Source organism: Dromiciops gliroides, chromosome 2, assembly GCF_019393635.1.
Source record: "Dromiciops gliroides isolate mDroGli1 chromosome 2, mDroGli1.pri, whole genome shotgun sequence".
NCBI classification, from domain to species: Eukaryota; Metazoa; Chordata; class Mammalia; order Microbiotheria; family Microbiotheriidae; genus Dromiciops; species Dromiciops gliroides.
Window position 1 is genome coordinate 421,725,566 of NC_057862.1, and position 13,451 is coordinate 421,739,016.

Sequence of the window (13,451 nt, forward strand, 5' to 3'; positions counted from 1 at the left end):
TTTTTCACTGTTTCTGGTTATTTTCTTCTGTTTTTATCTTCCCTTCCCTTCCCTTCCCTTCCCTTCCCTTCCCTTCCCTTCCCTTCCCTTCCCTTCCCTTCCCTTCCCTTCCCTTCCCTTCCCTTCCCTTCCCTTCCCTTCCCTTTCCTTTCCTTTCCTTTCCTTTCCTTTCCTTTCCTTTCCTTTCCTTTCCCGGTATCTCTGATGGAAAAGCGGCTTGCGTTTGATGAATGACTAGCCCCTCCAGACACTAGAGAAAGAACCTCTCCTTGCTTTACTTAGAGGTGGAAAGACCTCTGAATGACAGAAGGAAGCCTGTCCTGTTAGGGTCAAGCGTGAAATGCCCAAACACTGCTAAGTCAGCCTCTCTACTTCTAGGCATTTCTGGGATGCACCGACAGAATTTTCTTCAGCGGCATAAAAATGTCAGTGTGACTTCGGCAGCTCACACCAGTCGTGCTAGAGAGAACTTATTCTCAGATGTGGAGGGAATGGTTCGCTTCCTTCAAAAGGACATAATTTGACCCAGGGACAAATAAATGCTAACTCAGAATAACAATTCCTTTTAAGGACAGACTGGGACACCTCCCGGACACTTGAAAACATGTGGGTAATGATTTTTAAAACGATCTCCCTCTCGCCCAGGAATGTTGAGAGGAAAGCGTTCTCTGGACTTAAGAGCGCTATAGAAACGAGAGCGACTATTACAAAAGATTCCCCGCCGCTCCTCAGAGATAGCAGTCACAGCTTTCCCCTTTAGTTCTGGGGTTTTAAACAACGGAAAGAAGGCGACTAAAGAGAAGCAATACGTTTTGCTCCCGCCTTCTGGAAAATGACAAGAGTACTAGCAATGATAATCAGCAAAATAAAAATTTCTCCCCTCCTGCGTGAGAACCTGCTGCGTTCTCGCCCTCCTTTTCTCCCAGTGCGCTGCTGTAGAACATCTGGGGGCATGTGTCCCCAGGGATTGTCTTTGTTGGAGGCAAGGTAGTCACGCCTGCTCTCCAGCCCGGTCTCCCTGCCCTCAAAGCCTCTAGGCATTTCGTTCAATTGTCCGGTTATCTGACCTTCTCTCCATCCCTCCCTTCCGTTCATATAACCCACCTAGCAGCATTAAGAAAATGGAAAAGGAAATCACCGTGAGCCAGGGCAAGAAGAGAATTACGGTCATTGCTGGACCAAATGCCTAGAATACTAGTTAGAAGGAGAACCTAGAGATCCCGGCTCCACCACACACATACAAATATTAAATCTACCCTGGGAAAACAGCGAAGAGGAGACTCTTTATCAAATGAAGTAAAATGTTTTTACCCCCTGGACAGCGAAGTCAAAAAACATTTTTTTTCATCACCAGGAATGAGAAGTTCTGAAAGCTACGTTTTCCCTTCATTCCATGATGTAGAGACCAAAAAAAAAAAAAAAGATGCTATTTGGGTTCCCTATTTTAATCAACTACTTTAGGTTGAAAATCTACAACCTAACACCATTCATAAAACCAAAAGGAGTTTAGAAATTTGCCTTTGAATTTTAAAAAATTCCATATACGCTTGCACACACACATCCATGAAATGAAAAATAGGTCTTTCCATCCTCTTGCCTCTTTACCCAAGGTGACCTTCCTGGAACGCATTGATCTGGGGCTCGTTTAATTATTTTCCCCAAGAATGAACCAACCAACCCCTCAGGTTAGTGATAGTAGGTTGAGGCCTCAATATACGTCCTGAAAATTTCATGCTAAGAACCCCAATGGCGGCGGTGGCGGCAGCGTTCGGCGCCCTCCTTCTCTGGCCATAGCTCAGGTACACCCACTCTGGCAGGCTAAGCAGCAGGGGGAGAGGCCTGCCTCTCCCACCCGCACTCAGCTTCTTTGCTTTTGTGTTGGGATTTTAGAGCAAAGCTTTTCTTTGCAATACAATTTATTAATTTCTTCCAGTCAAACTTGTCTCGTGGCTACACCCTTCCACCTCCACCCCTCTCCACCCCTTCAACTTATTGCAAAGCCCCTTTTCACAAGTCGGTCCATTGGTAGTGCATGCTGGAGCGATGGAGGGATGAATTTAGGTCAACATCGGAGAAGTTTGCGAGGTACGAAAGCTCAAAGCGATTTCTAACTCAGGCACACGGTCCGCAGCAGTGTGTCATCTGGCTAAGCTGATATTTTTCTAAAGGAAACCCAGAAACCGAGACAAATTCTAGTCCTCCTTTATTGTGGCTTTTCTTGTATTTTAAATACTTTCCCCCGCTAAATAATGTGCCAAATCCCCTCCAGGGACCCCCAGCAGCCATTCTGCTAACATCCACTCTCCACCCCAACCCCCCATCATTGTTAGGATCCTGGGATTTTTCTAGTTGGAAGAGATTTGGGAGATTATCTAGTCCAACGCCCCGCTTTTTACAGATGTGGATACGTTTCCATTGTAACGGCTCGAAGTTCGAGAAAGAGCTTGGTACTGTAACATCACATGCATACAGATTCCCATCTCCGTGCTCAAGCCAATAATAAGGTTCGTCTGTGCAAGGGCTCAGACACTCGGCCAATATTACAAAGTTAATTACTGCCTTCTAGCTCCCGATGGCTTGGAATGCTGAGATCTGACCGGGATCTATTCCATCTTAATCCACCGCACCAAGAGGGCCCTCCTGACAGAGAGCTCACGGAATAAATAAATCACTGGGCCTCACAATTCAGATCTGAGTCAGGGTTGGGCTTTTTCTGTTGCAACACTACTCACACAGCCTCCTCATTTAACCCCCTGATCCATTTTAAGTTTGCCTCAAAAGCTGTCCTTCCCACCCAAGACAGGGAAAGAGAGAATTTTGGTCTCTTTATTCTCCCTCCCCGACCTGCGGGCCCCCCCCCCCCCCATGCTGGACATTGTTGATCAGCCAGTACACCTAGGTCCAGCATACAGCTTTCCAATTGCTTCTACAAGTAAGGAGAGACTTGGACCCTCTAATTTTTTTCTTAAGGCAAACAGGCTTCGTGCTATTTTAAATAAGAGTTACAAGCAAGATCTGATGTAGCTATTTAATGAATAAGATCTTTAAGAAAGGCACGAAGTTTACAGGCCCCACTAAAACAGCATAGTACTTGGGGAGAGGGGCAAGAACACAATTACCACCAAAGTCAGGTTGTACACAAACCTATAATGTGCTAAAAAAGAGAACTGGGAGCAAGTTTTGAAATGGGAATTCAATTAGTGCAAGAAAAAGACTAAAAACAATTTAGCAGGGAATCAGAAATGGCAAGTACAGTCAACACTGACCAGCTGTTTGTCTCATATGTAATATATGATTATTTGTTTTAGACCATCTCTCTCTGATCCCTCCAACCTCCAAGCCCATCTACCCAAGTTGTCCCTCTGCTAAAAGGTCCAGTGGTAACAAAGGAGTTTGTGTTCTTTCTGATCAGTCAATGAGCTCTCTCTCGAGATCATAGGCACACTGTTCCTGAGCAGGCCTTAGGAGGAAGGAGGAAGCTATGGTCATGGTCTCTCATAACATTTATTCTCTGGTGATCAGTAAAGCCAATACCAGCCCCTCCAAACCCAAAGACTATTCTCTCATTTTGCTTTTGGAGATGATTCTCCCCCAAATGACCAGTGAATGTAAGCACTCTGAAACCACAGGCCAATGAGGAAGCATACAAAATACATGCAGGTTGTGATTGTCAGCAACTCTAGCAGCACCATCCCTAGCCCTGTCTGGCTTGTAAGGTCCATGACCACACAACTCAACTCTAGCATGTAGAGACTAACTAAGGCATGGAAACCCCGGCAGACCTTCACATTCTGAGTACTAACTGGATTGTCTCCATCTAGATGGGAAAGATTTCTCCTGCCTGCTCATATGCCTGCCTGCCTGCCTGTCTCAAAGTACCCCATAAATGATTAGATCAGTCAGGAAGGGCAAGTAAAGATTATATTCCTTTGCAAAAGTCCCTTTGGTGAAAAGAGAGTATGGAGGTAGGGGTGGCCTTTGCCCAATCTTTGTCCCAGTGGCTGAAGTAGTTTGGCTCTGCTTTAGTAATGTTGCCCTGCCCTACTCAGCTCAGGATCTACCTCTACAACCCATGAGGACTATGAATGATGCCCAGATCCCTTGGTAAACAGAGTCCATCAAATCTCAATATCATAATCCCTGTCCCTGCCCACACACACACACTACCCACAAACAGGGATTAACATATACCATACATACACTGCCCATCCATAGGCAGGTAGGAATTCACACACTTGCACACACACATACACACACTACCAAAGACTGGAGCAGGGAGTCACTCTGTGTGTGTGTGTGTGTGTGTGTGTGTGTGTGTGTGGGTATGGGTGTGCACTCTTGTGTGTATATACAACAGCCAGAGGACCAGGGCTTTACATGTACATACAGAATACCACATTCAAAAGGGTAGAGATTCACACACACACATATCCATGCACTTTGTACCACAGACAAAGAAGCAGAGGAACTCACACACACTGTACACGGAAATATGAGTACAGGGATAGAAATGCACAGATGCATATATATATATACACACATCCATATACTGTACTAACAGAGAGGCAGGGATTTACATAGACATACAAATGTGTACTTATATATGGATACAAACATATACATATACAGGATGCAATATAGATGGGCAGGAGCTCATGAGTACAATACTATAGGGAGGTTCTAAGACAAAGCTATTTTTTAAATGGCTTTATTTCCTAGTGGAATCCCATCATCACACAAGGTCTGAAATGCAAACTCCTTACTGACTCTAGTTTTGTTAATTCAGTGAGAGGAGCAGACAAACAACAAGCATTTCTCAACAGAAAGCCCGATTCTAGTGATAGCAGCCAGATTACATTTTGAAATTTTGCTCTACAACCTTTCTATCTTTCTAGCAAATGACAGCGGCTCTCCACATTTTACATGCTTCTGATCCCTTGAAAAAAAAAATCCAATATGTGCATCTGGATGGAGCCAAGTGACAAAAACAGGCACTCACAACCCACCCAAGACCTTCAGCCTCTTCCTCTATAAACAAATAAAGCAAATTTTTAAAGAACAATTGTGATCTTGGCACCTGATCTTGGCTGCCCCAGGAGGGCCTGGGAAGATTTGTCACCTGTGCCTGGAGGACAATGGAAAGAGGTTCTGATCTGGTATAGTTTGGGGGTTAGGGGATCCTGCCTTATTCAATTTTGCCTATGTAACCTCAAGAGAAAAATTTTAAATGTAAAGACCCAAATAAAACTTGAGGTTTACTAGACTGTGCAGTATCCTATATACGAATCATGCCTTTCTCCAATCTATCTTAATGAATTTGCAATAAAAAAGTAAGCAATGTACTCTTACCACTTACTCTATTAAAAAAAAATCACCATTCCCTTTATTTTGTATTGGAAACGCATTCACTTTGTGTGCTTTCTCTCTCCTCTTTCCTTCCCCTCTTTCCTATTCTTCTTTCACTGATTTCTCTTTCTTTCTCTTTCCCTGCTTTCCCTTTCTTCCTTTATCTCTTCTTCTCCTCTTCCTCTCTTCTCCCCTTTCTCTTTTCCCTTTCCTTCTTTCTCTTTTCCCCTTCCCTCTCCTCCCCTTTCTCTCTTCTCTTCCACTCTTTTTTCTCCTTTTTCCCTCTCTCTGCTTCCCCTTCTTTCTCTCTCCCTTTCAATAAAAGCAGCTCTCACTGGGTTAAACTGCCAAGAAACCAAATCATTAGTCGAACAAACAGTTCAAACCCGGATCCTAAAAAGTTCCCTGACTGCCCCTCAGTTTTGCTGGGCCAGTTCCTTTCTAGGTGTGCAGTTGGAAAGGAGCAAGTTAAATATTCGGTGAAGATTTCCATAATTTTAAATTTGCTTCTGAAAAGTAAGCGAATTATCTGCCCTTAGAGTGATGCCTCGCCTGTCTGCTCTCAGGGCGGTTTTTCTGCTCTGTCTGTGGCCCAGAGTAGATAAACCGACAGAAACTCCCGGCCCTCTCCCGGAAAAAGACAAGGCCCCGCATGGCACAAACGGTTCCCGAATAGATGCCAAAACATGGATGCTCCCTCCTCTACACCCCTTTCCTCCTTGGCTCCAGTCTGATCAGGTCCTTGCCTCCGGCAAAGTTATTGAAAGCGAAATAATGGGAAAGCTTGGCCCGAATTTAGAGGAGACGCTCCGAGGCAAAAACAGTTTAGGGCACCGAGGCAAAAATGTAGTAACCGGGAGATGAAGAGAAAAACTCCACTCGTCAAGACTAAGGCACAAAAACTGGGGGCCCAGCTGGTGCCACATTTAAAGAGGTGCCTGTGAACCTGGGTGAAAGATTCCTCGATCCAGGTCGTTTTCCCTAGTACTGCCTAAGCCAGGACCTGGGCCAAGAGCCAAGCCGGACAAACATTAAAGTGCAGTAAGAAGTGCATCACTCTTCTAACTGGAGTTACCCCAGCCCCAGCACCCACGCCTCCTTGCCCCTGCCGCTGCCTGTCCGGGAGCTCTGGCTCCTTCAGCCGCTGGGGTCTGAGTGTCCGGTAAGAAGCAGATTTCACCGGAGAGATCTCATTGGAAGCAAGAGAGAGCCCAATGGAGCATTCACTGTCCTGGGCCCTTGGGTCTGGGGACTCTCGGGTACTGAATCTTGGGGCCACGGGAGCCGTTCCCGCCTTAGAGCCAGCAATACCCTTTACCCAAACCCCATGGATTCAGTTACGGCGGCCTGGATCCTGTTTAGGTAGTAGCAGCAGCAGCAGCACTGATTATTATTATTTTAAATTTCATACGGAGAACATTTTTCAAAGGAAGGTCTAATAAGGGTCCTTTCGTGGGCTAGATGAAATGCTCAAGCGCCCCTCTTCAGGAACCCAGGGCCAGGGTCCTACCCAGGGGCCAGAGCAAGAGGAAGCCTCCCACGGCCAGCGCTTGGGCACTGCAGTCCTTGGTCCAGAGCCCCGGGCCCGTCCCCATGGAGACCGGCCTAACCACTGCAGCTATGAACAAACCCGGCTTGGAAAAGGGCGGGCGGTCGGCGGCGGCCCCTGAAGCCGAGGGACAAAAGGGGCCGAACCGCCCTTCCCTTTGTCTCGGGCCGGGCCGAGGGCAACTCGGAGTTGGGGAAGGAGGAGGAGGGAAACAAGACCCTAGGTCGGTGCGGGGGCGGCCGGCGGCCTCCCTGCTTCGAAGGGCGCCAGGTCTTTAGGAAACCCAACCAAACTGAACCAAACAGTCTCTGAGAGTCAGAGGATCAAGAAATAAGGCAGCCGGGCCTCTGCAAAGCGCGCGTGGGCTCAGTCCCGGTATTCCTAGGCTTCGGGCCCGAGGAAATAGTCAAAAGGCTCAGAGTTGCCACCACGGAGCACAGCAATGGATAAAGCACGGCCTGAGCGTTCTCTCCAGAGGCGCAGGGCTTGTTTTGGCCTGGGCCTGGACCTTAGCCTCGGAGACTTAGAGTAGCCAAGGCAGGTGACCTCCTTGTAGGAGGAAGGCCCAAGGCAACTTTTCCTCGCCACCCCAAGGGAAGGTGGGAAGGGGAGCTCTATGAGAGAGACCCGAGCTGAGGGACTAACTTAGAGAAGCCGCTGGGTTCCTGGACGAGTTGGAGTGGGAGAGACCACGGCTCTCCTGAACCCCACCTAAGGCGAGCGACAAGGGACTACGCAACGCTCATGGATCTTTGCTAACCAGCGAGCTGGGCCCATAAGGCATGTAGGGTCACTCGTATTCAGGCCTGAGCCCAGGGTTGGTGCGTGAGGGAGGGTAGGACTCTAGGCTAGGATGCCAGAAGACAGTCGGTGTGCCTGCACTGCCCCCGCCGGGGCTCAGGGCAGTTCCCTTTGCGCCCTGCGCAGCCGCTCAAGACTCCGGACTCCGGGGACACTGACCCTAGAGCGCTCTGTCCCTGTGTGCTCTCGGCCCTGGTGGTGGCAAATGGGAGAAGAAGAGGAGGAGGAGGAAAGGAGGAGGAGGAGGAATAAAGAAAGAGGAGAGAGGAGGAGAGGCTCTTACTGTTGGTAGTCCTGTTTGCAGTAGAGTTTCCGATCCCGGAAGTAGCAGCTGGTGGTGAGAGCTTGCTGACACGCAGCGCACTGCAAACACTCCTCGTGCCAGGACGACTCGTTCACTCTCATCAGGAAACGATCCGAGATGGGCCGCTGGCAGCCCTCGCAGACGGCGGGATGCGGGCAGTCCGAGCCTGAGGAAGGGAGACAAGAATGGGGGAAGGGGGGAGGAGGTTCCATGAGTAAGGGCTGAAGGAGGGGAGGCGCGGCCAGACACGGCCTTCCCGGTGCAGCCCGCGGGTGCCAGACTCGGGGCTCTGGGAGCTTCCCGGCTGAAGGGACCGGGGCTACGGGGAACACTGCCTGCATGTCCCCTACCCTGACCCCTGTGCTCTTGGCCCGGCAGACTTAGTCCCTAGTCGACATGAAGAGGGGGAATCTGCACATTAAAGAGGTCAAAATCCCACAGTCCCAGTTATTCAGAAGAAATGCTTTTTAAAAAACGGTTTGGAGCGGGAAATAAATCTTATATTAAAGAAGAAATGACTAGGTAGCAGAAAGTATTAGAAATATAATTAGGAGTTAGGAGACCTAGGTTCTAGTGCCAGCTTTGCAACTAACTTGCTGAGTGACTCTGGGCAAGTCAGTTGCCCTCTCTGGGCCTCGGTTTCTCCGACTATAAAAGATTGAACAAGATGAGTCTTTAAGATTTGTTCCATCTCTAACATTCTATGGTCCTAGAAACTTCAACACTAGGACCGGTGTTATCAGTCGGGTCCCTCTCCGGCAGCGGCTCAAAGCAGGGCTCATTCGACTTCTGTCTCTAGTCAATGACACGAAACTTTGGGGGCCGCCCCTACCGCCCGCCCCCTTCCTTGCAGCTAGGGACAACTTTCAGTTCCAGAGCCCTAGTTTCAACCCATGCGGATGTTAGAGAAATAAGGCAAGGAACGGCCAAACTATCGATGCGACTGTGGGATGCCCCTCTCCATCCTCCCCCCCTCATCTCATCTCCTCCCTCCGCACTCACCCAGGAGCACCCCCAAGGTGGCGGGCCCGGGGCGCAGGGCGTGTTCTTCCATCTTTATGCCGTCCAGCATCTTGGTGCAATCGGTCTGTCCACGGGGGAAGCACCTCTCCAGAGACTCGGGACCTGTTGCTATATCCATGGGGCGCCAACACAGGGCTAGCTGTGGACTCGGGGGTCCAGGAGGCTCGGTGGTCTGCTTTTCTATTCCCCGTGACCAGGAGACAACACGCGAACCCCGGCGGGGCTCGGGCCAGACTCCCCTGGAGGATGGGGATCAATTTCTTTTCTTTCTTTTTCAAGCGTTTAAAACGTTTCGCAGGACCCCGGAGAAGAGGCGAAAGGAGAGGCTTATTCCTCTGGGTTCTGGCCGTGGTTCCGGGACGCGGGATCTGTCCGGTGTATGTACACACACGCACACACCCACACGCACGCGCGCGCGCGCACACAGATACACATGCACACACACACACACATGCACACACTCCCGTCGCTTCTGTCACCTGTTTGTCAGCAAAGGCTCCCTGGCTGCGGCGGTGGCAGCAGCAGCAAGAGGAGGCGGCGAGAAAGCAGAGGAGGAAAAGAGGAGGAGAAGGAGGAGGCGGGCGAGGGGGCCCCACAGAGCTGGCCCCCGAGGGCTGAAAGTGGAGGATGCCAGGCTGTGCCGGGCTGTGCCGGGCAGGACCCGCAGTCGGGTCCTGGGCGGAGCGGGGGTGATGGGCTCCCGGGCGCGCTCTGCACACTATTAATGTGCCATGGTGCGCCCGAGGAGCCGCTCAGTTTAGAGCTGGAGCTGGAGGCGGAGGGATACTCCCGGCCCGGGAGCCGCCTCACCCCTCCCTCAAACTTCCTGACATTTGAACTCCATTGGTGCGTCTTGTATCCCTGCGCTAGGATGAGCCGTCTTCTCCACGTCAAATAGTACCGCCGCTGGGCGCCCCCCCAAGGGCTTTCTGGGCCCCAAGCGTGCAGCCAGCACCGTCTAGGGTCCAGGGCCCTGGTGCTGCTGGCTCAAGCCAGCGTGGACGCTCAGGGAAAACAAGAGCAAACTCTTTAAAAAGTTTTTACTGTGTCTGTGTTGAAAAATTCCTCTTCCCTTCTCTGTCCTAGCCCCACCCTCTTGGAAAATTTGGATGGGGGGGTGGGGGGGGATTGACAAAGTTTTTTTTTGTTGTTGTTGTTGTTTAATTTCTTTCTTTTTTTTTTTTAATAAGAAAGGGGAAGAAAGAGATATATGACTCCGAGAAAGCTCAGCGCTGGAGGACTTCGGGGAACTGGGAGTGTGGCTCCTTTGGTTCCCGGGAAGGGGAAAGTGCAAGGCAGAAGCCGCGATGTCGGGGCCAGTCGCTGGGAGGGGACCCAGGGCAGGGGAGGTAGGTGGCGGGTTCAAACCCTAGCTGAGTCTTAGGGCCCTTCGGGGGAGAGGGGAAGGGATACGGGTCAAAGCGGCGTTGGGGTGGGGAGTATAGGGAGAGTGGGAAGGGTCGGGTCGGAATAGACTTGATTGGAGCTCGTTGCGGGTCCCTGGACGCCCCAACTTGTCCCAGAGACCGGCTTTCTCTAGTTGCGTCCGGAAAAGATGGATCTTCCTCTCCTCTCCCGAGCAACTCGGATTCCGAGGTCGCAGAGGTCCTGGTAGCTGGTGCTGGACGTAGGCTGCTGCCCTGGGATCTAGGGATCGGGAAGAAGGAATTTCCTTACAGTCCTGCTCCACTAGAGAGAGTGCGGGAAAGCGGCGGGGCAGGGAAGAGGGAGGCAATGGAGAGAGAGTACGGGGGAGGCAAAGAAAGGAGAGGTAAAGACAGACAGGGAGAGGGAGGCGAAGAAAAGGTAGAAACGGATACAGATTAGTCCTGAGCCGTGGCTGTGCATGTAGAGTCCGCCGAGAACGTCACTCTGGGACTCATCTCAGGATGAGAAGTAGTAACCTGGCCCAGGTTGATGGCAGTCGGGCCTCGATCTCTTTTCCCCTAGTTCAGTTCCCCACTGATGATACCGACTCAAACCCTTAGAGCACTGACTGGGGAGTGAAGTTCAGGCTCTGCAGACCAGCTCCCCTTGTGAACAAGGAGTCTAGTCCTAAATTCTCAGGGCTGGACCAACTGATTTTCGCTGTGGATCCCAAAGTCCCGGCGGCCAAAAAATAGTGCTGCAATACTACTGGTTCTTGATCTCTTTGCCCCATCCTCAGGGGAAACAGGTACTGATTGCTCCAGGATCGGAGAGCTCTCACTGGGCCACCTAGAAGTCTGAACTTTGAGCCCTAAAGTCTGGTTCGATCGCGGGCATTGATGGGGCGCGGGAAGCGCTGCCTTTCCCTTACTGGTCACAGTGCATTCATTAGTCCTAGGGATTTAGGGGAAAGCCGACAGCACTCCAGGGACGCGGGAAAGGGGTGAAGAGCTGGGAGGATGGCAATCTGAAGACGCAGCCCAGGCCCCATGGTTGTGAGGCGAGCCCAGAGTCAGCTTCCTCGGCCTGGTTCCTGTGGGTGCCCGCCAAAGGTTGGCTGCAAGTAGGCGCAGGGCCGAAGGGATTGTGATTGAGGAAAATGAGAGGCTTATTTCTGACCCCAAGGAAGGCCGGAGGGACGGATCTAATTTGGATATTGACTAAGCCTTGGCTAGATTCACTCCCTAAATGCCGGGAGGTCTCCACGGAGGAGTGGGGTGGGGGAGGGGGGAGATGCGGAACCCCTACCCCAAATCTTTCAGAGATCAGGGAATTCCCTGCGAAAGTATGTGGGGAGATTGTCTAAATGGTGGGTTGGCTCTCAAGAGCCGAGGCTCTTCGAGGTCTAGGATAGCCCTTCCAGGGCAGTCGTTCTCGCCGGGCAGCGGGGAAAGAAAGGTAGGCTAGTAAAGGTGAAGGCGGTGGAGCTGCTAGTCCTCTTCTGGACACCTAGCCTGCAGGGGGCAGCGGGATATCGGCCACCGCTGCGGGCGGCTGCGGCAGGTCACGGAGCTTGGGTCCCGCTGGGTCGTGTTGGCTCTGCCCTCTGCTGGCCCAGGGGCTTTCCTACACCTGCCCTCCTGGGCAGCAGTCCCGGGAGCCCAAGGACAGGTGCTGCGTATCCTGCCCCTTTCTCCGGCCTGGAGTAGCTGTGGAAGAAGGTCCCGGAATGTGACTGCCGGGAGACCAGCTAGTTCCCGAGGGGTTTCCCCAGTGAACGACCCAGGAGTAGTATTCGGGAAAGCAGATAGAGAGCAACGGGGAGGATCTGTTCTTCAAACTGGGGTGTGGGCGGAGGCCAGGTTATGCTGGCACCCCAAACCCGGGCCCCATCCGTTGTCCAGGCGGACCCTGTCCTCCCTGCGGTTCTGACTGCAGTTCCCTCGCTTCTTCGGTTCGGATCAACCTGGTAGCAATCCATGGCCCATCCCGCATTCCGGCTGGAATAGAGATATTGGCGAAGGGAGTTCCTTAGGAAAGGGTGTTGCTTTTCTCTTTGATGGCATCTCCAAAGGTTAGATCCGGCTCCAAACACCCTCGAATCCCTTAATAACCCGTTGTGGAGCTGCCATTCAGGAATTTCTCGATACTCCACTGGAACCTATTTATGTTTCCAGCCCTCCCCACCCCCCAACCCACCCCCGCTGGGATAAGGCCTTTCCCTGGGCCCTTGCTGTGCCCCTTTCGGCTTTTAAGGAGGGGAGGGGTCGGAGGGAAGGAAAACTATTTCTAATGGTTCGGGGATTTGGACAACACTCTCCTGGCTCTTTCTTATTTTATATCAACTTCTCTCTTCTCTTTTCTGCCTTCAACTTTCCAGGATGAAGAGGCCTTACTTTTCAGTCCGTCCTTCATTCCGCTCTTGGTTATTTAGTCTGCCCTAGGGTATGGACCCCTAGACCTACCTGCCTACAGGATTCCTGGTGCGTATTGATTCGTTGAACGGATATTGACAGTGGAGGGGGCCCTTCAGCTTTTTCACAATCGGGTCAGCCACTACAACTATCGTGTACACCCCATCACACTTCCTTCACACAGCAGTGCCCCGACATGTCTGCACACCGCATGTAGGGCAGGCGTTTCCTGTAGCCCTCCCCGAGAAGAAGAACCATTTGCCTCTGGGTCTTATTCAAATCGAGTTTTTAAAAAAATCTTTTCCAAGATAGTTGGGGCCAGTTGCTGTCAACCTTGGCGCTCAGCGTCCGCCAGGACCTCAGTGCCGGAGGCCTACGGGGAGACTCTAGTCTCCCTCCATTTAGCCCTCAACCCTACATCTCCTCCTAGAGTCGGAAAGGCGAGGCCGCTGTCTGCGTTTGAGTCTCAGAGAAAGCAGCCAGAAGTCCCTCGGGAATACAGCGGCCGCAGGGCAGGGCGAGGCCCGGTGGCCCGCAGTTCTGCCCGACTGGAGCTCTTAGGCGGGGTGCGGCGGGTGGCTGGGAGAGGACCTCTGCCCGGCTCAGCACTGCATCCCCGAGGGAGGAGCCCAGGAGGCCCGTTCTG

General features: G+C 51.5%; 1 protein-coding gene across 1 annotated transcript in view; it reads right to left on the reverse strand.

Annotated features, from left to right (window-relative positions):
- Positions 1–9,141, reverse strand: part of LMX1B (LIM homeobox transcription factor 1 beta) — a 183,077-nt gene extending 173,936 nt beyond the window's left edge. Inside the window, 2 exon segments of the mRNA XM_043988952.1 lie at positions 7,980–8,166; positions 9,003–9,141. Coding sequence (XP_043844887.1) covers positions 7,980–8,166; positions 9,003–9,141 — 326 coding nt within the window.
- Between the last annotated feature and the right edge of the window lie 4,310 nt (positions 9,142–13,451).